This window comes from Eschscholzia californica, unplaced genomic scaffold, assembly GCF_041429995.1.
Source record: "Eschscholzia californica isolate CP2 unplaced genomic scaffold, dmEscCali1.0.p SCAF_1, whole genome shotgun sequence".
Lineage (NCBI taxonomy): Eukaryota > Viridiplantae > Streptophyta > Magnoliopsida > Ranunculales > Papaveraceae > Eschscholzia > Eschscholzia californica.
The window spans coordinates 64,729,196-64,751,734 of record NW_028238198.1 but is presented as its reverse complement, the minus strand read 5'-3'; the positions used below and the strand labels follow the sequence as shown (position 1 = coordinate 64,751,734).

At 38.3% G+C, this 22,539-nt stretch overlaps 2 protein-coding genes across 3 annotated transcripts; one reads left to right on the top strand and one right to left on the bottom strand.

Moving 5' to 3' along the window:
* Positions 1–4,971: 4,971 nt before the first annotated feature.
* On the top strand, positions 4,972–7,991 carry PDIL5-1 (PDI-like 5-1). 2 transcript variants are annotated; one of them, XM_086654706.1, is made up of 5 exons: positions 4,972–5,268; positions 6,023–6,081; positions 6,612–6,787; positions 7,478–7,583; positions 7,695–7,991. In XM_086654706.1, the coding sequence occupies exons 1-4, from the start codon at positions 5,152–5,154 to the stop codon at positions 7,570–7,572; spliced, it is 447 nt and encodes a 148-aa protein (XP_086510832.1). In that variant the 5' UTR covers positions 4,972–5,151; the 3' UTR covers positions 7,573–7,583; positions 7,695–7,991. The 2 variants fall into 2 exon arrangements, with proteins under 2 accessions (XP_086510832.1, XP_086510833.1); XM_086654707.1 differs by having other exon boundaries at positions 4,974–5,268; positions 7,700–7,991.
* Positions 7,992–8,307: 316 nt separating this feature from the next.
* LOC147568255 (uncharacterized) lies at positions 8,308–10,414 on the bottom strand. The gene is made up of 2 exons (XM_086654705.1): positions 10,193–10,414; positions 8,308–8,916 (listed from the first exon to the last, which is right to left on the bottom strand). The coding sequence occupies exons 1-2, from the start codon at positions 10,321–10,323 to the stop codon at positions 8,499–8,501; spliced, it is 549 nt and encodes a 182-aa protein (XP_086510831.1). The 5' UTR covers positions 10,324–10,414; the 3' UTR covers positions 8,308–8,498.
* Positions 10,415–22,539: the final 12,125 nt, after the last annotated feature.

Genomic DNA, 22,539 nt, shown 5'->3' with positions numbered 1-22,539 from the left:
GATGGTCCCTTTTCGTGGTCCGAAAAGCCTCGAAAAAGCCCGGGACAAGTCCTAGACAAGTCCCGGCCCAAGCCCACAAAAGGGCTCGGACAAGGTCCGTACATAGCACGACCCATAGGGCCGGCATGTCCTGGCCGAGGCCTATCAAGGCCTGGTCTCGTCCTGGCCGGAGCCAGGACGCTAGTCCATGTACCAGACGCGTCCTAGACGTGTCTGGTGCTGGACCGGACCAGCACTAGGTGTCTCGGACTAGTCCGAGACACCCAGAACCTCCCAGACGCGTCTCCAAGACGCGTCTGGTCGAGTGCTCTGGACGGTCCTAGACGCGTCCAGGAAGCTCCCTGCGCAGCTGCTGGTCGTGTCTCCAAGACGCGTCCCAACAGCTGCTCTGGACGCGTCCTAGACGCGTCTCAGCAGCTGCTCTGGACGCGTCCAGAGGACGCATCCAGGAGCTTCCTGGCCGGACACTAGGGTTTTTCAAAACCCTAGTTTCCAAAAATTTTTTTTTTTTTCTTATGCAACTCTAAGTTGCTATTTTCCAATTTTAAAATTTTCCTCAAAATTTTGAAATTCCTTTTAGAACACTTCTAAAATTTTTCAAAACTTTTAGAAACTTTTAAATTTTTCCAAATTTGTTTTGGGAGTTTCCTAAACTCAAAACTACTCCTTTTAGAACACTTCTAAAATTCCAAATTTTTGTTTTTCAAAAGTTTCCAAAACTTAAAAAACAACTCTTAATCAAACCAATTTTGGATCAAAATCTAGGTTTTTGAAACTTTTCAAAGAACAATTTTGAAATCAATTTGAAAAATCTTTGAATCCAATTCAAAATTAATCAAATTTTATGTTTTAAAACCTTTTAAGCATAACTATCAACTTAATCAAGCATAGATTAGTTTGAAATTCAATCAAATTGAGTCTTTTAAAACACTTTTAATCATCAATTTGATTCTCAATTTGAAATTCATTGAATCCCATTCAATAATATCAAATTGTGAGTTTAAATAATTTTAAAACACTTTTAAAATACTTTTATAAACTTAATTTATCAAACTATCAATCATATCTAATATGAACTAGTTTGATTTTAGCAAAAACTAGTTAATTGCAAGAGGCTCTGATACCACTGTAGGGATTTACACCCTTCTACTAGTGTTTATAGCGGAAATATGACATCTAATGTCTACACTAGTATTCCCAGGATCACATGCAAAACTAGTAATTAATCTAATGGAGATAGTGGATTACCTTAATCGCTTTTCCCTCGAACTAGTTGAATTGATTGAAGAAGACCAAGAGCTTCAAGTGTAGCTCCTCTACTTGGGACACGAGCAATCAATTTGATCTCCCACCTTGTTGTATAGCTAGCACACCAATGGTGGTTGGAAGAAGAACTCCTTTCTTCTTGACTAGATAGATAGTTAATGGGAATTAGCTCACCTTCTCTTCTCTACTTGATGTGGTAGAGTAAGAAAGCTTAGAGAGAAATTCCACACCTTATTCTCTGCCCTAAGAGTGTTTATATAGAACCCTAATAAGAATCCACCTCCTTTTAGGTTTCCCAAAACACCCTTTAGAATAAGATTTAGGGAAATAGTCGAAAATAGCAACTATTGGTATTTTCTCAATTCCCTAAGGAGATGACGTCCAAACTCAGCCAAAATTGGCAGATTTAATTTTCATAACATAAGGAAACGTCCCTCCAAAAATCAGCCCAATCCGAGCCCTAAAAGTGCCCGAATCGGCCTAGGCCCAAAAACCCTGTTTTTGGCCTTTTTGTACTATCTTTGCCTAATTCCTTTTTAGGCCTATGAGATATGTTTATGGGACACTCCCATGATTATATCTCACTCCCACTAGTCATATCCTAGATCAATTTGTCACTCTTATGTGTAACCCGTTGTAGGATCCGATCGAAGTTAGCCGCGAATTACTTCGTAATTCGACGATCGTAGTTGGTCTCTAGCTACAACTCTACGATCCCTAAATCAATCAGACTTGATGATCTTCCACATCAATTATCCTATCCGACATATTGCTCGCATTGTCACCTTGGTCGAAGGACATCTCCTTCAACTCCTTCATGAATAACAAACAAATTGAATTATGTTGGAGTACACAAAGTTTATCTCATCTTGATCCTTATACAAATCAATCTGAACTAGAAGTATAAAGGATAATACATTTGCAAGGCATTGCAAATAAACTACCGGATGCATTTAATGATGCAGCAAGGGTAACAGAATCATATATCCCTGCTGCTAATGCTCGTGCACGAATTAATATTCCTGGAGGACCAGGAGAAACTGTTATAGCAAATGAGTCGTCTAAGGCACGTCAGAAACGTGGACGACCAATTGGTTCTAAAGATACTATCCCTAGAAAGAGGAAGAACCAATCACAAAATAATAGTTCTCTAGAAGAGACTATTAATGATACACCCACACTTTCTGAACAAATACCCCTTGAAGAGGGTGAAGCCCTTAATGAGGCAGAGATACCAAACAATGAGGAAATCTCTATAAATTATGAATGTTCGAAAAAAGTGTGGGACCGAAATGAAACAATTGTCGACGAGGTATTCTCTTTTGCAGTAGCAACCTCAATTCTAAAAGAGAATGGTGATTATGAACCACGCTCTATTGAGGAATGTCGACAAAGACTTGATTGGTCGAAATGGAAAGATGCAATTCAGGCAGAGCTAGATTCACTCAATAAGCGTAGTATTTTTGGACCAGTGGTCCTCACACCTAAGGATGTAAATCCAGTTGGGTTCAAATGGGTTTTTGTGAGAAAACGCAATGAAAATAACGAAATCGTTCGCTACAAAGCACGACTTGTGGCACAGGGTTTTCTACAAAAACCTGGGATAGATTATGAGGAAACATATTCTCCTGTTATGGATGCCATTACATTCAGATATTTAATCAGTCTAACCGCTCAAGAAGGACTCGATATGCATCTACTAGATGTCGTTACTGCATATCTATATGGCAATCTAGATACTGATATTTATATGAAGGTACCTGAAGGATTCAAGTTACCAGAAGGAAAACCACGTGTCATGTATTCACTTAAACTTAATAGAGCTTTATATGGTTTAAAGCAATCACGGCGAATGTGGTACAATCGTCTCAGTGAATACTTGACCAAGGAAGGTTATGTAAATGATCCAATTTGTCCATGTGTGTTCATCAAGAAATCAAATATTGGATTTGCTATCAATGCAATATACGTTGATGATATAAACTTAATTGGGACAGTTGAAGATGACTCAAAAGCTGCAGAATATTTGAAGAAAGAATTTGAGATGAAAGATCTTGGAAAAACAAAATTCTGCATTGGTTTACAAATTGAGAGGAGCACAAGTGGCATACTTATTCATCAAAATTTATATACTGAAAAAGTCTTGAAAAGATTTCACATGGACACTTCATATCCTCTTAGTACTCCAATGGTTGTCAGATCTCTAGATACTATAAAAGATCCTTATCGTCCTAAAGAAGATAATGAAGCACTACTTGGTCCTGAAGTACCATATTTAAGTGCAATCGGTGCTTTATTATATTTGGCTCAATGTACTAGACCTGACATCTCTTTTGCAGTAAATTTATTAGCCAGGTTCAGTTCGGCACCAACAAAGCGACATTGGATGGGAATAAAACATATCCTTCGATATCTTCGCGGAACTACTAACATGGGGTTATTTTATTCAAAAAATCCGTCCGATGATTCACATATTATAGGGTACACCGATGCAGGATATCTCTCTGACCCACATAAAGGAGTTTCACAAACAGGTTATGTTTTTACTAGTGGCGGTACAGCTTTCTCATGGCGATCAAGTAAGCAAAGTATGCCCGCTACATCTTCTAACCACTCAGAGATTATAGCTCTTCATGAAGCTACCAGAGAATGTGTATGGCTCAGGTCTATTATTAGCCATATTAGAATTTCATGTGAACTCCCTGAAATTACAAAGTCACCTACCATTATTTATGAAGACAATGCGGCTTGCATTGCCCAAATCAAAGAAGGATATATCAAAGGTGACATAACGAAACACATTTCGCCAAAGTTATTTTTCTCACACCATCTATAGAAAAATGGAGAAATTGATATTCAAAAGATACAATCGTGTGAGAATTATGCTGACTTGTTCACCAAGTCTCTGCCTACTACGACGTTCAGAAAACTGGTAGATGGCATCGAAATGCGAAGCTTGAATAGCCTGATGATGTAAGACTACATCGTTCCAAGATATGATATTCATCAGGGGGAGTCTATTATCATGTGCAGGTTCATGTATCTCTATCTACGCTCTGTACTCTTTTTCCTTCGTCCAGTTTTTGTCCCAATGGGTTTTTCTGACAAGGTTTTAACGAGGCAGTATTTAGCGTATCCAACGTCACTCGGAATCTATTATTTGTACTCTTTTCCTTCATCAGATTTTGTCCCACCGGGTTTTTCTGACAAGGTTTTTAATGAGACAATTATTCCAAGTGATGGGCATCCAAGGGGGAGTGTTATACTACATGTGGCTGCCCATAAGGATATTAGAGATCAATGTTGCTATGGGACTTTGGTAGTGTGGCCCATGCAGGTCCCCTAAAGCTTCTCAAGGATAAGATGGGAGAAAACATGAGGTGGTGTTGTTGGGTGAGTCACTAGGATGACAAGCATGAGGTGCCTACTTGTTGGGTGAGTCACTAGGATGACAAGCATGAGGTGCCTACATCATGTAGGACTTACCATCTTTATGCTCCACGTTGCCAACATCTCTTGCTATAAATACACCATTCCTCTCATTAATTTTTGTATGTAAGTTGAGTTGAGAATAATATACTCATAAATTTATAACTAAGTTTGGTTAATTAAGTGTTCCTTTTACTATTTAAATTCTCTCTCTCTTGGGTACAATTACAATAAAGAACTCTTATTTATACAGAATATAGAACATATTTCACGGAATCTCTTTCCACGGAAATATTTTATTTCTATGGAATTACTTCTTTGTTATCAAACACAGCCTTAAACAAAAGAAAGATCACAAACCCAAGTCTCCATCGTCGAGTAGAGAAAGAACAAAGTCCCAAACAGGTCGCTAAAATACAGAACCAGAAATCGGGACTCGGCTATTCAAAGACCGCCATGAAAGTTCAGAAGAATTTTTCTCTTCTTCTTCTCGTATCCCTAATTGTCCTCTCCTCTTTTGCAACTACAAGATCTGAAGTTATAACCCTAACACAAGACACCTTCGCCGATAAGGTAAAATTTGCAAATCTTAGATCTCGTGTTTTGTTTTTAATCCAATCTTGTAGCAGGGTTAGGGTTTTGAAGATTTGATCTGTTTCGTTTCTTCCTTATGACTAGGTTAGTTTAGAATTTCTTTTCGATGGATGAATTCGTCCTAGAGGGTAATAGCTTGTTATGTCAATTTTTTGGTATTAATGGAACTGATTGCAATTTTTTTTTAGGAATCAAGTTGTTTAATAATAATAGGTAAATCTTGACTATGTAGAAGGTTAATGGTGACAAGATAAGTTGATTGAATAGTGAGGACTACAATGCAATTTGATACTTTGGGTTGTAAGGAGCCAATCAAAACTACGAGCCGCTGGGCAAGGAAAGTGGAAATTGGTATTACCTCGAGTGCAGTTCCGAGAAGCCGCCTAAGGCATGCCCCATTTATTCTTTATCCGCTCCAAACATCCCCACTCTCCTTTTTAATTGGTTTCGGGGCTTAATTGGTCGGATACCCGAGAACCATAATCTTTGTTTGAAACAACTTCTAGAACGATAGGCGTAAGGTCATGATTTCTACAAATCTCACTGCATAGACCATAGTAAACTCCTTCTCGTTGTACTAAGTTAGACTGATAAACTATTAGAATAAGTTCAATCATTCATTAACTTGTATGGATTATATCGATTAGTTAATGTTTTACTTCATCTCTAATGACACCAAGGTAAATGGTGATAAGAATTTGGGTGTGTTCTCTTATCTTTTTCTTTTGTTTAGGTGAAGGAGAAAGACACTGCGTGGTTTGTGAAGTTTTGCGTTCCGTGGTGTAAACATTGGTAATTTCTTCAGCCTTCTTGTGGTCAATCATTCAATTTTTGAAAAAAAATGGTTGAGGGCCTAAGGGGTACGCCTCGAGGCGTACGTATTTTAGACCAAGAAAAAAACAAAGCATCTTTTGTGTAAGGCGTACGCCGATGGAAGTAGTGATGACGTAGATGATGACCACATCCTTGGTTGATGATCTCATCAGGGATTTACTAATGCATTGCCTTACTAGTGAGAAGAACTTTTTAAATTTTTTGTTTTGCTTTTCACTGTTATTTTTGAGTTGTTTGGCAACATTTTAGTTTATATTATGGTAGTTATGCTATGTTTTTACATACTTGATGTCATTTTCTTTACCAACTTTTTTCTTCGTATTTGACACCTCGAAGCACCGCCTTGCCTTGTGAGAGCAAATTGCCTTGAGGCGCAAATACGTATTTTAAAACCTTGCAATCAGTCAATGTGTTATTTTTTTTTATCATATCCCGGTCCATGAAGTATGTTAGTTTATATAGTAGTGGAGGTCTTTGTTTTTTTTCAGTAAAAACTTGGGATCCCTGTGGGATGACTTGGGCAAGGCCATGGAAGGTGAAGACGAGATAGAGATTGGAGAAGTTGACTGTAGTACTGATAAACCTGTTTGCGCCAAAGTTGATATTCATTCATACCCAACATTTAAGGTCTTCTACGATGGAGAAGAAGTTGCAAAATATACAGGTAAATTCCCATTGTCTGAATCTTACTCGTCGGACTCTAATGAACCCAAATCACTCATTCAGACGAGTCAGACAAAACCAAACACTGTTACATGACTTTGAGTTAATTCCGACCTCAAGTCAGAGTTCAGATTTGACTTGGGAAGAAAAACTTTATGTAAGATACATGATACATCTCTATAACTTCTCATGTACGGCATATTATGACATAATGGTTGTCATTGTGCACGAAGCTGTGTGAACTGTGAAATTGCACTTTTATTCGGGCAATGGAGGGCACTGAACTCATTTTTGGAAAACAGAAGTGTGGACAACAAGTTGGTACCATATAACCTTTTCTTTACACACCTTCTATTGTTCTCCTTATAAGGACATTTTCTTCTTGCCTGTCTTATGGTTATAATGACTAGATTATTTCTTCTCATTATCAGCTGTCTTTGTTGTACTGGCCTGACTTGATAGCATGTCATAAGAAGCCCGTGTCGTCTGCTCATATATGTTATTGGTGCACTTATGTGGATCAACATATCTTACTGCTTGTTGTGTTGTCTATTCTTCTACGTACTTTACAATTTTGTGATAAAAGATATAAAGTGCAAGATCTTAATGCTTTTGTGTTGTATCTTTGGGCTGCACATAGATTTCTGGAAATGTTGCCGTTCTTATTCTAATCTAATTCTGCACATGACAGGCCCAAGGAACGTTGAGTCTCTTAAAGCATTTGTTCTGGATGAAGCGGAAAAATCAGCAGCCAAAGCACAGCTTGACAGTGATAAAGAGTTGTAATGGGCTAAAATGTATACATTTTCTTACTTGCTGAAGTTTCTTATATCCATCGTTTTCCTATCAGCTTGTATTTAACTGCAGATGGTCGATCTAGTTTCATTTATACATCTTCTTGACTCCAGCGCAGTACTCCAGCTGTTCACCACGAACTTCGAAACTGGCACCCTATCCAGGACAAGGACATCTAAAGCAGGTGGTGGAAAGGGATTTGACGAATCAAAGCTGATCTTTTTAAGGATGTGAATTATTTCGTCTTCGAGTTAGATACTATTAGAAAGGATCCACGACATTAGATTCAAACAACAAACTGTCATCCCTAACAAAGGGGTCTGTATTTTTTGAGAACTTAAGGTTTTGGCGTGGAATTATAGATTCAATAACTCTGTTGTTCGATTAAATTCAATCCGTATTTTTATTGATTGATTGAGCCCTGTGCAGTTAGGGTTAGATCCTGCATCGCCAACATTTTGAGTTAAATTTCAATCAATACTTATATTGATTATTTGAGCTCTCTTGAATTAGGGTTGGTTCCTGCATTGCCTTAATCCATTTAAACAATTCATATTAACCTTTTGGATCCGATTTGCTGAAAGGTCTCGACGGAAGTGTTTCCTTTTTCCAAGTTAGGATTATATCAACGTCTGATTTTGTCTTACTCGTTATGGGGCAGCGCCTTGTTCATAAAGTCGGATTTCTGTGTTTAGACTCAGGCATGCCAGACTGAAAAAACATGCATTTAATTTGACGAGACTTTTTTTTTGTTAAGATACAACAAAAAGGCTGACTTAAAACTGACAGAAAAAATAATTCAATAACTAAATTCAAAATTTCACAACCATTACTGATTTTCCTAAACAAAAATCTTCTACCCGTGGGAGACTAGTATACACCAAACCAGGTGAAGAAAATAAAGAGCGCTCGAAACCTCAACTCCGTACCATCCATTGCATAATGTCTTTCCTAATTACTCCTTCATATCTGCCCACATTGTAGTTTGTTCTTATACTGGTTGGCTGTAACATTCTCATAAAAGTGGGGAATTTTGGTCTCATGTTCATTGATGAGGCGAAGAGTCTCCCATTTGATTTGAAATATTCTGAATTTCTCCATTTTGAGTTCCTTATGGCACAGAAAGGTTGTCGCCGAACGAAATTTGTTACATGATTCATAGTGGTTCCACCACTTGGAAGCTTTCCATGAGGAAGGGTACGGATCTGAGCAGCGGGTTTCATGCGATCAAGCCGGCGTAGAATCCAGTTTCCCAAATCCCTGCCAACCTCCAAGTCCTTCTCCTGTATCTTCTTGTGAACTTTCACTGCCATGTCAAAAACAGCACGAGTTCGCCTGATGTAAAATAAATCTCGTCAGTACTCAAAAATGACAAGCAAATGTATGAATATCTATATATAAATTTGGTGCTTTGAACTCTTTCATCGGTGCAAATATCAGAAGTCCCCCAAAAGGAAAAGATCAATATTTGTAGTCATATGTTATTCTTCAAAATCATACAGTATATAAACTCGATATACTTCTACTCACATATGTCTAGTTAAATTGATATTGACGAGGATGAGATGTCAGAAAGGCAGATATCACATTGTCATGTAAATTTGAGAGAGTTAAGAAAAAATTCCTTATCTATCTTATAAAAGGCGATTTATATGAGAAAAAACATCGTTAACCTTTTCACTGGATCACTGACATAGCCGGACTTATTAATAGAATGCCCGACATGACGACAACTACAATGGTATGGACGTAAAAATCTATGTGAGCTTATTCTTTTCCAAATTCTATCTTGTTCATGAAGACCCCTATACATGTAAGAACCTCAAGACAAATTTCATTAACCAATTTTTACTTGCCAACACTGAATTCTATTTGAGATACATAAATCGAAGTAGAAAAATAATGAACTCTTTGTCAAGGGAGTAAATAAAATGGTTATTAAAGTAAGTCTTGACATAGTTGTAATAATAAGTCCTCTCATCTTAGTAAGTACCATAAATCGCAATTCGCCTTTCAATTTCGTTTAGATCATTATATCTTGCTAAAGCTAAAACAAAAGAGAAACCAACACATTGTCTTTAACAACAAATTTCAATCAAAAAACAAAAGATACATTTTAATGAACCTAAGGTATCTCTAGAAACCCCAAGAAAGAGGATCCTTTAGAAGACTCCAGGCAAATATATAAACCTAATGACATTTTTTAGCAAGATTCGTCAACTATTTTTTGTTATTCTTTAATGATTAAGTTCAATCTTTGAAAGAAAAGAAATGGGAATTCCTCAAATTGATTTCAAACTGAACCAGTCAATACTCCAAGTCAATACAAACAAGCATGAATCACCAAAAGGAATAAGCATTCAAAATCAGATTATCATCTTTACCACCAATAAAAACCCTAAAAAGTGAAATTCAAACGAGTGAAGATCACCCAAGAGGAGAAACCTTCCCTTGGGTGCTATTACCGCCAATGCAACAAATAAGAAACCCTAGAATCTTAACCTCTCTGTATGCAAGAGATTAGTAGTATCTGTCTCTCTAATCATAACAAAAGAAGAAACCCTAAAACCAAAACCAAAATCAAAATTGACGAAGGAGAAATAGGATTTACCTATGAACAAATAGTTGAATTTTGGGATGGTTAGGGCTGATAAGACGACGTTGGAGTTGAAGAGCGAGTTTGTATGTTCGTTTCAAACCTAAAAAGTAAGCAGTTCCTAATGTTATCTCCCATAAAACCATCTTCCCTCTCTCTTTCTCTCTCTAAAAATTCTAATTCTCTCACTAGAAGAATACCTTCAAACCCAAGGCGCCAACAATACCTTCTTCTTCTTCTTTGCTCTTTCTCGTTTCGTCGCTCCCTAGTTTCGGACATCATCGGCCTTTAACCAGGAATAACGAACGGACCTTGGCCGACACGACAAAGACGGGATCCCACGTAGGAAGTGACGTCACACGACATGTTTATGTTTATCACATAAAAGTCCCCCTTTTAGGACTTAATGGTCATTCAACCCAAATGAGGTGCACACGTCGTCTTGCTTCGGTAGAGAATCAATAAAATCAGAAGTTATATGATCGATGGTGAGTGGGTTTTGACATCCATTATTTATTGATTTCTTTTATTAAGAGAATAAATCAAATAAAGGACAGTTCAACAAAAAAAAAAAATCAAGTAAATGACTTCCCAAAAGACTGTCCTGGTAGAGTTTGGGTTATAGAGTATGTTCATTACTCTCTCTCTTCTCTCTCTCTCTCTAAAAATCTTTTTTTTTAACTCTTTCTCTGTGACGCCCCGTGTTCCGAGACACGGTTTGCCCGGCAGTTTATAAAAGAAACTAAGTCTCAGTCTCGCTTAAACAGAATTTCTAAAATAAACCAAAGCCAACACACTTATCTCTGTTATCAAACAAATAAAATGAAGCAGCGGAAATCTAATAAGAAATCATAGTTTTTGAAAACGAACTAAAAGTAAAAAAGACGAGACTAAATTTCGGCAGAGTTTCCTCTGTAAATTGAGTCTATAAAACCTGTAAAACCTGCCAAAACATACATATATACATGCACATAAACTCATATCCTGACAAAACAAACTACAAACCCCAAACATCTCGCACCTACTATATACTACAGTGATACATATATATTCTTCGTTCTGATAATATACATAACTTCAAAATATACAAAAACAAATCGATCTCACATCACCAGTTGCTCACAAGCAAGATTAGATCGATCTGGAACTATAGTACCTGAACAAAAACAAATGAAGGAGTGAGATAACTCGAAAGTTAACTCAGTAGGATACCTAGACATCCTACCCGCACCACACATCAACATTTTAATAAAACAATAGTTTAGGTGATACAATAGTACAAATAGATATTATGCACATCAAGCAAGGCAATACAGCAAGATAATTCTTCTAGCTTACCAAGATCATGACTGAATACGCCCTCAGTCGGGGTCACCTACTATTCGGCTAGGAAGAACCGTTAGGCCTTTGTTAGTACGTAGGCAGGCGGCGCCTTATCGAACAGTTGACTACTGCAGTGTACACATGGATCCACGTAATACCCCGGTAAGAGCTTCCGTAACTCTCCCTTCGTCATCATCGCCCATCGGGCTGGCTTGTGATCTCAATACGCATCGAATAATAAATCCCACTCAAACAACGATACGCTTAGAATATGCTATGACTTACCCAGACGACTATAAGAGTATCGTCGTGAAGTAGAGCCATATACCCACGGCGATACAATTATCTCGTCTTGAGGCGCGTCCTACCTCCGGCCAGATCTGACGCTCCCTCGCAAGGTAACTCATTAACCATTCGAAGAATACCCAAACATATGCATGAACCTATAATAATATTAAATGGAGGGAGTGACTCCCAAAGCTACAAGAACAGAGCTCTCCTAACAGGTAACATCCACCAAAGGAGAAGAGCGTTCTCGCATCTCAAGGTAGGGTAAACCCTGTTTAAAGCCAAGCTTTTACAAGTTTCCACTTTCAGGGATTAAGTATTTTCTTATTACGAAAACTCGGGTAAGCACCCTATTTCATTTCGGTAAAAATGTTGTAAGTATCAATCACATATCATACAGAATTCAAACCACAAACACCAGTGGCTTAGCAGAATAAATAAACAAACATGGCACTGGTCAGTCCCCTAATCACTCCAAGGGTCGGAATACCCCAACTCCCAATCTCTCTCGGACCCCATTCCGGGTAAACAAGAATGGTCGTTACCAAACGGCTGGCCACACGCACCGAGTGTAACCCTTAACATGAATTCATGGCTAATCCATAACAGAAATATAAACAAGGGGACCAACCAATGCCCGACGTCAAACAATCAATACACGTAACACAGATCAAGCGATTCCGCCTCCATGTTATACACGCAGCTCAAGCGATTCCGCCACCACGTGTTTACAATTCACACAAAACGATCACACAGATCAAGCGATCCCGCCTCTATGTGATTATTTTTCAGAAAAACCAATTTGTTTTGAAAAGAGAAACATCCATAATATATAGCACACCACTACATTCATATCATACCATATCATATCATAAATTGAACTAGAGAACTATAAAAAAAGAAGAAAAAATGACTATATATATAATGGTGAAACGGGGAATACCCGTGCTCCAAGTAAGATTCATAGGATCCTACCTCAGATGTAGTACACTTCCGGTTCGTTGTCGTCCACCTGAGATTCGGACTCCTCGGGTCTCTCTTCTACGTAATATTCGCTTCCTGCTGAAAGTACAAGGAACAAGACGGTCAATTGATAGTCAGAAAACTGTCTGAGGAGATCTTGCAAACTAAGAAGACAATATATCTGAAGAACCCATAAACGATATAACATTCATTACTTAGCTTGCGTCCTAAACCATTGGACGATTCCATAAAATCTATTATGTGATTCCGAGGTCACAAGAGTCACCTTCACTCTGACAACACGAATATCTTGTTCACACCCTTAATATACAAATCCAACCTATATTAGGTTCCGTTATAAACCAAACTATTCCGAAGTTGTTCCTTGTAACGAAATCGACTATACCGAGTACTTTCGACCATTTAAAAACTTTCGTTGTCATACTCAATTAAGTTGAATCATATATCGCTTAAAGTATATTTATGCCCTTAACATGTTCTATCGGTTCTCTTTGCTAAAATCCGAATGAACCGTATCCAAAATGCATAAACACACAAAGTAGTCTTGATTGCGCACTGCGCACTCAAACAAACAATACTCTTTAGTCCTTAATCCGATTCAACTGATTCTTAAGTTTTCGGAAAGTTAACTTCACTCCTAGCGTTTCATTCTCAGGTGTCTTTTCCTAATTACGACTAAAACATGCCGGAAAAACGTAAAAGATACGCAGCAGTGCATCAGTTTTACTGCTCGTATGCTGCATACTCTACCCATCATATCATCCTCATCCGAACTCCGAATAATCATTATAATATGTTTCTGGAATCGGAACGAGACGAGCTATAATATCTATGAAGACTCGAAATTCTTCCGAAGCCTTTAAGACTGTCTAAACACCCAAAAACAGTAGCAGTTTTGTTCTTAAACCTACTGTTTTTCATCAAGTCTTGACCTATTCATCCACTTGATTCTTCATACATAACTTCATAACTCTTTAAGTTAACTAACATCATAGAATCACACATAAAGGTAAGGAAATACCCTTAAAAATTCATTATACAACCATAGGGATCAAAATTCCTTACCTTGATTCCAATAAAATTGATTTAGATAGTTTCCTCTTGATTAGTCTCTTGTAATTCCTCTTCAATTCACCAAGTTCTTCAAATCATGAAGAAAACTACCATTAAAACTCAATTCAACATCATAGAGAGAGAAAATTAAGTTTCCATCAAAAACCTAAACAAAAAAGCTTAAGAACAACACTTACTTCTTGATTGAACTCAAAATTTCTCTTTAAAATTCACCCAAACTCTCAATCTTAATCAATTTCTTCCCTTGAGCTTAAGCCCCAATCCCAGTCGGTTTAAAGAGAGAAAGAAAATCTGATTTTTTTGGTTTACATCTTATCCACTCGAATTTACAGTTTAGTCCCTCAATTTCTATCAACTTGCAAAGCAGCCCCTAAATATTTCCTGGTCGCAGAAAACATCCTAAATTCTGCACCAGTTGTTTATTTAGTCCTTGTCCTAACTTTCTCTAAACTTCAAATGGCCCTTCGCCTAACCTTAGTCTTATATTTTCTGAATCGAAAGCACGGGACGTTACAATTCTCTCCCCCTAAATGAAATTTCGTCCTCGAAATTGAACGTAGAGAAGGAAAATCAAAAGAAGTACATACCTCGGTATCAAACAGTTGCGGGTGATGTGCTCTCATATCTGCTTCTGTCTCCCAAGTAGATTCCTCTACGTTATTATGTCGCCATAAAACTCGAACCAAAGGTATAACCTTACTCCGAAGTATTTTATCCTTTCGACCCTCTATCCGTACTGGGTGGATTTCATAGGTAGCATCTTCATCTAAACTTAAATTCTCCCATCTGATTATCTGACTTGGCTCTGGCTCGCACTTTCGCAATTGAGATACGTGAAACACATTGTGCATCCTGTCTAAATGTGGGGGCAAGGCTAACCTGTAAGCTACTTGACCAATGCGCTCTAAAATAGAGAAGGGACCAACATATCTTGGTGCTAACTTTCCTCGTAGTCCGAACCTTCGAATCCCCTTCCTTGGTGATACTCTCACATAGATATGATCGTCCACCTCAAAAGACAGTAATCTTCTTCGATGATCTGCATAACTCTTCTGTCTGCTTTGTGCTCGTAAAATTCTTTCCCTTATCAATTTCACTTTCTCAGTAGTCTCCTCCACCATTTCTGGCCCAAGCAAAGATCTTACTCCAACCTCTGACCAACAAACTGGTGATCGGCATGGTCTACCATATAACGCCTCAAAAGGTGCCATTCCGATGCTTGACTGTGTACTATTGTTGTAAGCAAACTCTACCAAATGTAAATATCTTTGCCATGGTCCTCCAAAATCTAAAACACAAGCACGAAGCATATCTTCCAAAATCTGAATAGTCCGCTCCGACTGCCCATCTGTCTGAGGATGATACGCTGTACTCAAATTCAATTTAGTACCAAGAGCTCTCTGCAAACTATCCCACCATCTAGAAGTAAATCTCGGATCTCTGTCTGAGGTAATGGATACTGGAACTCCGTGAAGTCTAACAATCTGTTCCGAATATAGCCAACCGAGCTTCTCTGGTGTAAACTTCATACTGATAGGTACAAAATGGGCTGATTTGGTTAATCTATCAACTATAACCCACACAGCATCAAATCCTTCCTTGCTCCGTGGTAAATCAGTTACGAAGTCCATCGTGATATGCTCCCATTTCCATTCTGGTATCTGAAGTGGTTGTAACTCTCCTGCTTGTTTCTGATGTTCCGCCTTAACTTGCAGACAAGTGTTACACCTGCTTACATATAGCGCAATATCCTTCTTCATACCTGGCCACCAAAAATTTCTTCGTAGATCTCGATACATCTTTGTTCCTCCTGGATGCACCGTATACTTTGACTTATGTGCCTCAGCCAAAATATCATTCCTTAATACTGAATCTGCAGGAATCCAAAGCCGTCTCTGAAATTGCAATGCCCCATCCTCAGTCAAACGCCAATCAGGTTGATCTTCTTTGTCTGCAATGGCTTTTAGTTTTGCGTATTCACAGTCTTTATGTTGAGCCTCTATTATTAAAGGGTGAAGACGAGGATAAACCCAAATATGTGAAACCATAATTTTTTATGGGACCACTGTTGCTTCTTGTCTCACATCAAACTCATAATCGGAAACAAAATGTAACATAGAAAATAGTTGAGTGATCGAGTTAACCAGATTATCTTCTCGTTTCCTACTCAAAGCATCCGCTACAACGTTAGCCTTTCCAGGATGATAATGCATATCAAAGTCATAGTCCTTCAAATACTCCATCCACCTTCTCTGTCTCATATTCAACTCTTTCTGTGAAAATAGATATTTGAGGCTTTTATGATCAGTATACAACTCGAATCTTTCCCCATAAAGATAATGACGCCATATTTTCAGAGCAAATACAACTGCTGCTAACTCCAAATCATGAACTGGGTAGTTACGTTCATGTATCTTCAGCTGCCTCGAACCATATGCTACTACACGACCATCCTGCATCAGAACACAACCTAATCCACTATAAGAAGCATCGGTATATAACACATATCCTTGCCCGGGAGTAGGTAAGACCAAAATAGGTGCTGTGGTAAGCTTCATTTTCAATTCATCAAATGCTTTCTGGCACACCGGAGTCCACACAAAAGGAACATCTTTTTGAGTCAGCTTAGTCAATGGTGAAGCGACTTTCGAGAATCCTTCTACAAACCTCCTATAGTATCCGGCTAAGCCCAGGAAACTCCTAACATCAAATACTGTCTTTGGTTCAGTCCATTTCGTCACTGCCTCGATCTTAGCTGGATCGACTGAAATACCTGTCTGAGACACTACATGACCAAGAAATTGCACTTCTTTAAGCCAAAACTCACATTTTGATAACTTACCATATAATTTCTGATCTCGAAGTATTTGGAGTGTGATCCTCAAATGTTCTTCATGTTCTTCCTTGGTCTTCGAGTAGATTAATATATCATCGATGAAGACCACCACAAACTTATCAAGAAAATCTCTGAAAATTCCATTCATCAATGACATAAACGCTGCTGGAGCATTGGTCAAACCAAATGACATAACTAAGAACTCGTAATGCCCATATCTCGTTCTAAAAGCTGTCTTGGGAATGTCTTCCTCCTTAATTCTCAACTGATGATAGCCAGACCGTAAATCAATTTTAGAAAACCATTGAGCCCCACTTAGTTGATCAAATAAATCATCGATTCTAGGCAATGGATATTTGTTCTTGATAGTCACTTGATTTAATCTTCTGTAATCAATACATAGCCTGAGAGTACCATCTTTCTTCTTCACGAACAAAACTGGAGCTCCCCACGGTGATACACTTGGTCGAATGAATCCTTTTTCCAACATATCTTCAATTTGTATCTTAAGTTCCTTAAGTTCCGTCGGAGCCATCCTGTATGGTGCAGCTGAAATAGGAGAAGTACCTGGTAACAAATCAATAGTAAAATCTATCTCCCTCACTGGAGGTAACCCTGGTAATTCTTCTGGAAACACATCTGCAAATTCAGATACAACCATATGTGTCATTGACGTAGCCCCTTTATCTACCTCTATAACCTGAGCTTGATTAGCCACCATCAATTGTTTTTGCGGAGTAGTCTCTATCCCATAGTCTCTCAATCTATGTCGAATTCCTCTAAATCTCACTACTGGGAACCCTGGTTGTCTGAAAGTAATTATCTTTGCATGACAATCTATATTAGCATGGTTATACTCCAACCAGTTCATTCCCAAAATCAGATCGAAATCATGCATGTTAAACACAATCAAATCGATGGCCATCTCAACTTCTTCTATACGAACAACTTGATTCCGACACATCACCAACGGAATATGATGCACCTGACCTGGGGTCTTCATGAGTAAAGTGCGACTCATTCTCTCCACTGGCAATTCTAATTCTTGCACTAAACCCTCTCTTACAAGACAATGAGATGAACCTGAATCTATTAATGCAATTCGTACCTCAGTAATGCTTGGTTGATCGCCACCACTATCTTCTGCAGGCAATGTGCTCGCATAACAAAATCACAATGTAAGTGACCTACCGTTAAAGGAACCTTACTCACATTATGATATCTGAGTGGGACCTTCACGTAGGCCTGACTCAGATGTGTTGAGCACATAAAAGTCAGCAAAGATAAAATCAAAATCTTAAAATCTCAAATAAAACAAAATAAAATCAACAATATTATTATCTTTTCATATTTTATCTTGAAGCTTTTACGAATTTATCAAGCCTTGAAAACTTTTAGTTAACTATACCATTAACGCACAGAACTCAAATTCTGATGCTAGCAGGCCCAATGCACGTACTCATGCTCTGATACCAACTGTGACGCCCCGTGTTCCGAGACACGGTTTGCCCGGCAGTTTATAAAAGAAACTAAGTCTCAGTCTCGCTTAAACAGAGTTTCTAAAATAAACCAAAGCCAACACACTTATCTCTGTTATCAAACAAATAAAATGAAGCAGCGGAAATCTAATAAGAAATCATAGTTTTTGAAAACGAACTAAAAGTAAAAAAGACGAGACTAAATTTCGGTAGAGTTTCCTCTGTAAATTGAGTCTATAAAACCTGTAAAACCTGCCAAAACATACATATATACATGCACATAAACTCATATCCTGACAAAACAAACTACAAACCCCAAACATCTCGCACCTACTATATACTACAGTGATACATATATATTCTTCGTTCTGATAATATACATAACTTCAAAATATACAAAAACAAATCGATCTCACATCACCAGTTGCTCACAAGCAAGATTAGATCGATCTGGAACTATAGTACCTGAACAAAAACAAATGAAGGAGTGAGATAACTCGAAAGTTAACTCAGTAGGATACCTAGACATCCTACCCGCACCACACATCAACATTTTAATAAAACAATAGTTTAGGTGATACAATAGTACAAATAGATATTATGCACATCAAGCAAGGCAATACAGCAAGATAATTCTTCTAGCTTACCAAGATCATGACTGAATACGCCCTCAGTCGGGGTCACCTACTATTCGGCTAGGAAGAACCGTTAGGCCTTTGTTAGTACGTAGGCAGGCGGCGCCTTATCGAACAGTTGACTACTGCAGTGTACACATGGATCCACGTAATACCCCGGTAAGAGCTTCCGTAACTCTCCCTTCGTCATCATCGCCCATCGGGCTGGCTTGTGATCTCAATACGCATCGAATAATAAATCCCACTCAAACAACGATACGCTTAGAATATGCTATGACTTACCCAGACGACTATAAGAGTATCGTCGTGAAGTAGAGCCATATACCCACGGCGATACAATTATCTCGTCTTGAGGCGCGTCCTACCTCCGGCCAGATCTGACGCTCCCTCGCAAGGTAACTCATTAACCATTCGAAGAATACCCAAACATATGCATGAACCTATAATAATATTAAATGATCTGAGTGACTCCCAAAGCTACAAGAACAGAGCTCTCCTAACAGGTAACATCCACCAAAGGAGAAGAGCGTTCTCGCATCTCAAGGTAGGGTAAACCCTGTTTAAAGCCAAGCTTTTACAAGTTTCCACTTTCAGGGATTAAGTATTTTCTTATTACGAAAACTCGGGTAAGCACCCTATTTCATTTCGGTAAAAATGTTGTAAGTATCAATCACATATCATACAGAATTCAAACCACAAACACCAGTGGCTTAGCAGAATAAATAAACAAACATGGCACTGGTCAGTCCCCTAATCACTCCAAGGGTCGGAATACCCCAACTCCCAATCTCTCTCGGACCCCATTCCGGGTAAACAAGAATGGTCGTTACCAAACGGCTGGCCACACGCACCGAGTGTAACCCTTAACATGAATTCATGGCTAATCCATAACAGAAATATAAACAAGGGGACCAACCAATGCCCGACGTCAAACAATCAATACACGTAACACAGATCAAGCGATTCCGCCTCCATGTTATACACGCAGCTCAAGCGATTCCGCCACCACGTGTTTACAATTCACACAAAACGATCACACAGATCAAGCGATCCCGCCTCTATGTGATTATTTTTCAGAAAAACCAATTTGTTTTGAAAAGAGAAACATCCATAACATATAGCACACCACTACATTCATATCATACCATATCATATCATAAATTGAACTAGAGAACTATAAAAAAAGAAGAAAAAATGACTATATATATAATGGTGAAACGGGGAATACCCGTGCTCCAAGTAAGATTCATAGGATCCTACCTCAGATGTAGTACACTTCCGGTTCGTTGTCGTCCACCTGAGATTCGGACTCCTCGGGTCTCTCTTCTACGTAATATTTGCTTCCTGCTGAAAGTACAAGGAACAAGACGGTCAATTGATAGTCAGAAAACTGTCTGAGGAGATCTTGCAAACTAAGAAGACAATATATCTGAAGAACCCATAAACGATATAACATTCATTACTTAGCTTGCGTCCTAAACCATTGGACGATTCCATAAAATCTATTATGTGATTCCGAGGTCACAAGAGTCACCTTCACTCTGACAACACGAATATCTTGTTCACACCCTTAATATACAAATCCAACCTATATTAGGTTCCGTTATAAACCAAACTATTCCGAAGTTGTTCCTTGTAACGAAATCGACTATACCGAGTACTTTCGACCATTTAAAAACTTTCGTTGTCATACTCAATTAAGTTGAATCATATATCGCTTAAAGTATATTTATGCCCTTAACATGTTCTATCGGTTCTCTTTGCTAAAATCCGAATGAACCGTATCAAAAATGCATAAACACACAAAGTAGTCTTGATTGCGCACTGCGCACTCAAACAAACAATACTCTTTAGTCCTTAATCCGATTCAACTGATTCTTAAGTTTTCGGAAAGTTAACTTCACTCCTAGCGTTTCATTCTCAGGTGTCTTTTCCTAATTACGACTAAAACATGCCGGAAAAACGTAAAAGATACGCAGCAGTGCATCAGTTTTACTGCTCGTATGCTGCATACTCTACCCATCATATCATCCTCATGCGAACTCCGAATAACCATTATAATATGTTTCTGGAATCGGAACGAGACGAGCTATAATATCTATGAAGACTCGAAATTCTTCCGAAGCCTTTAAGACTGTCTAAACACCCAAAAACAGTAGCAGTTTTGTTCTTAAACCTACTGTTTTTCATCAAGTCTTGACCTATTCATCCACTTGATTCTTCATACATAACTTCATAACTCTTTAAGTTAACTAACATCATAGAATCACACATAAAGGTAAGGAAATACCCTTAAAAATTCATTATACAACCATAGGGATCAAAATTCCTTACCTTGATTCCAATAAAATTGATTTAGATAGTTTCCTCTTGATTAGTCTCTTGTAATTCCTCTTCAATTCACCAAGTTCTTCAAATCATGAAGAAAACTACCATTAAAACTCAATTCAACATCATAGAGAGAGAAAATTAAGTTTCCATCAAAAACCTAAACAAAAAAGCTTAAGAACAACACTTACTTCTTGATTGAACTCAAAATTTCTCTTTAAAATTCACCCAAACTCTCAATCTTAATCAATTTCTTCCCTTGAGCTTAAGCCCCAATCCCAGTCGGTTTAAAGAGAGAAAGAAAATCTGATTTTTTTGGTTTACATCTTATCCACTCGAATTTACAGTTTAGTCCCTCAATTTCTATCAACTTGCAAAGCAGCCCCTAAATATTTCCTGGTCGCAGAAAACATCCTAAATTCTGCACCAGTTGTTTATTTAGTCCTTGTCCTAACTTTCTCTAAACTTCAAATGGCCCTTCGCCTAACCTTAGTCTTATATTTTCTGAATCGAAAGCACGGGACGTTACAATTCTCTCCCCCTAAATGAAATTTCGTCCTCGAAATTGAACGTAGAGAAGGAAAATCAAAAGAAGTACATACCTCGGTATCAAACAGTTGCGGGTGATGTGCTCTCATATCTGCTTCTGTCTCCCAAGTAGATTCCTCTACGTTATTATGTCGCCATAAAACTCGAACCAAAGGTATAACCTTACTCCGAAGTATTTTATCCTTTCGACCCTCTATCCGTACTGGGTGGATTTCATAGGTAGCATCTTCATCTAAACTTAAATTCTCCCATCTGATTATCTGACTTGGCTCTGGCTCGCACTTTCGCAATTGAGATACGTGAAACACATTGTGCATCCTGTCTAAATGTGGGGGCAAGGCTAACCTGTAAGCTACTTGACCAATGCGCTCTAAAATAGAGAAGGGACCAACATATCTTGGTGCTAACTTTCCTCGTAGTCCGAACCTTCGAATCCCCTTCCTTGGTGATACTCTCACATAGATATGATCGTCCACCTCAAAAGACAGTAATCTTCTTCGATGATCTGCATAACTCTTCTGTCTGCTTTGTGCTCGTAAAATTCTTTCCCTTATCAATTTCACTTTCTCAGTAGTCTCCTCCACCATTTCTGGCCCAAGCAAAGATCTTACTCCAACCTCTGACCAACAAACTGGTGATCGGCATGGTCTACCATATAACGCCTCAAAAGGTGCCATTCCGATGCTTGACTGTGTACTATTGTTGTAAGCAAACTCTACCAAATGTAAATATCTTTGCCATGGTCCTCCAAAATCTAAAACACAAGCACGAAGCATATCTTCCAAAATCTGAATAGTCCGCTCCGACTGCCCATCTGTCTGAGGATGATACGCTGTACTCAAATTCAATTTAGTACCAAGAGCTCTC

What these genes read in the sequence shown, in the direction of transcription:
- PDIL5-1 (XM_086654706.1), top strand. Translation starts at nt 5,152, where the DNA reads ATGAAAGTTCAGAAGAATTTTTCTCTTCTTCTTCTCGTATCCCTAATT. An exon ending in AAGACACCTTCGCCGATAAG is followed by an intron (nt 5,269 to 6,022) that starts GTAAAATTTGCA and finishes TCTTTTGTTTAG; the next exon opens with GTGAAGGAGAAAGACACTGC. An exon ending in AGAAGTTGCAAAATATACAG is followed by an intron (nt 6,788 to 7,477) that starts GTAAATTCCCAT and finishes TGCACATGACAG; the next exon opens with GCCCAAGGAACGTTGAGTCT.
- LOC147568255 (XM_086654705.1), bottom strand. Translation starts at nt 10,323, where the DNA reads ATGGTTTTATGGGAGATAACATTAGGAACTGCTTACTTTTTAGGTTTG. An exon ending in ATTCAACTATTTGTTCATAG is followed by an intron (nt 8,917 to 10,192) that starts GTAAATCCTATT and finishes ATTTTACATCAG; the next exon opens with GCGAACTCGTGCTGTTTTTG.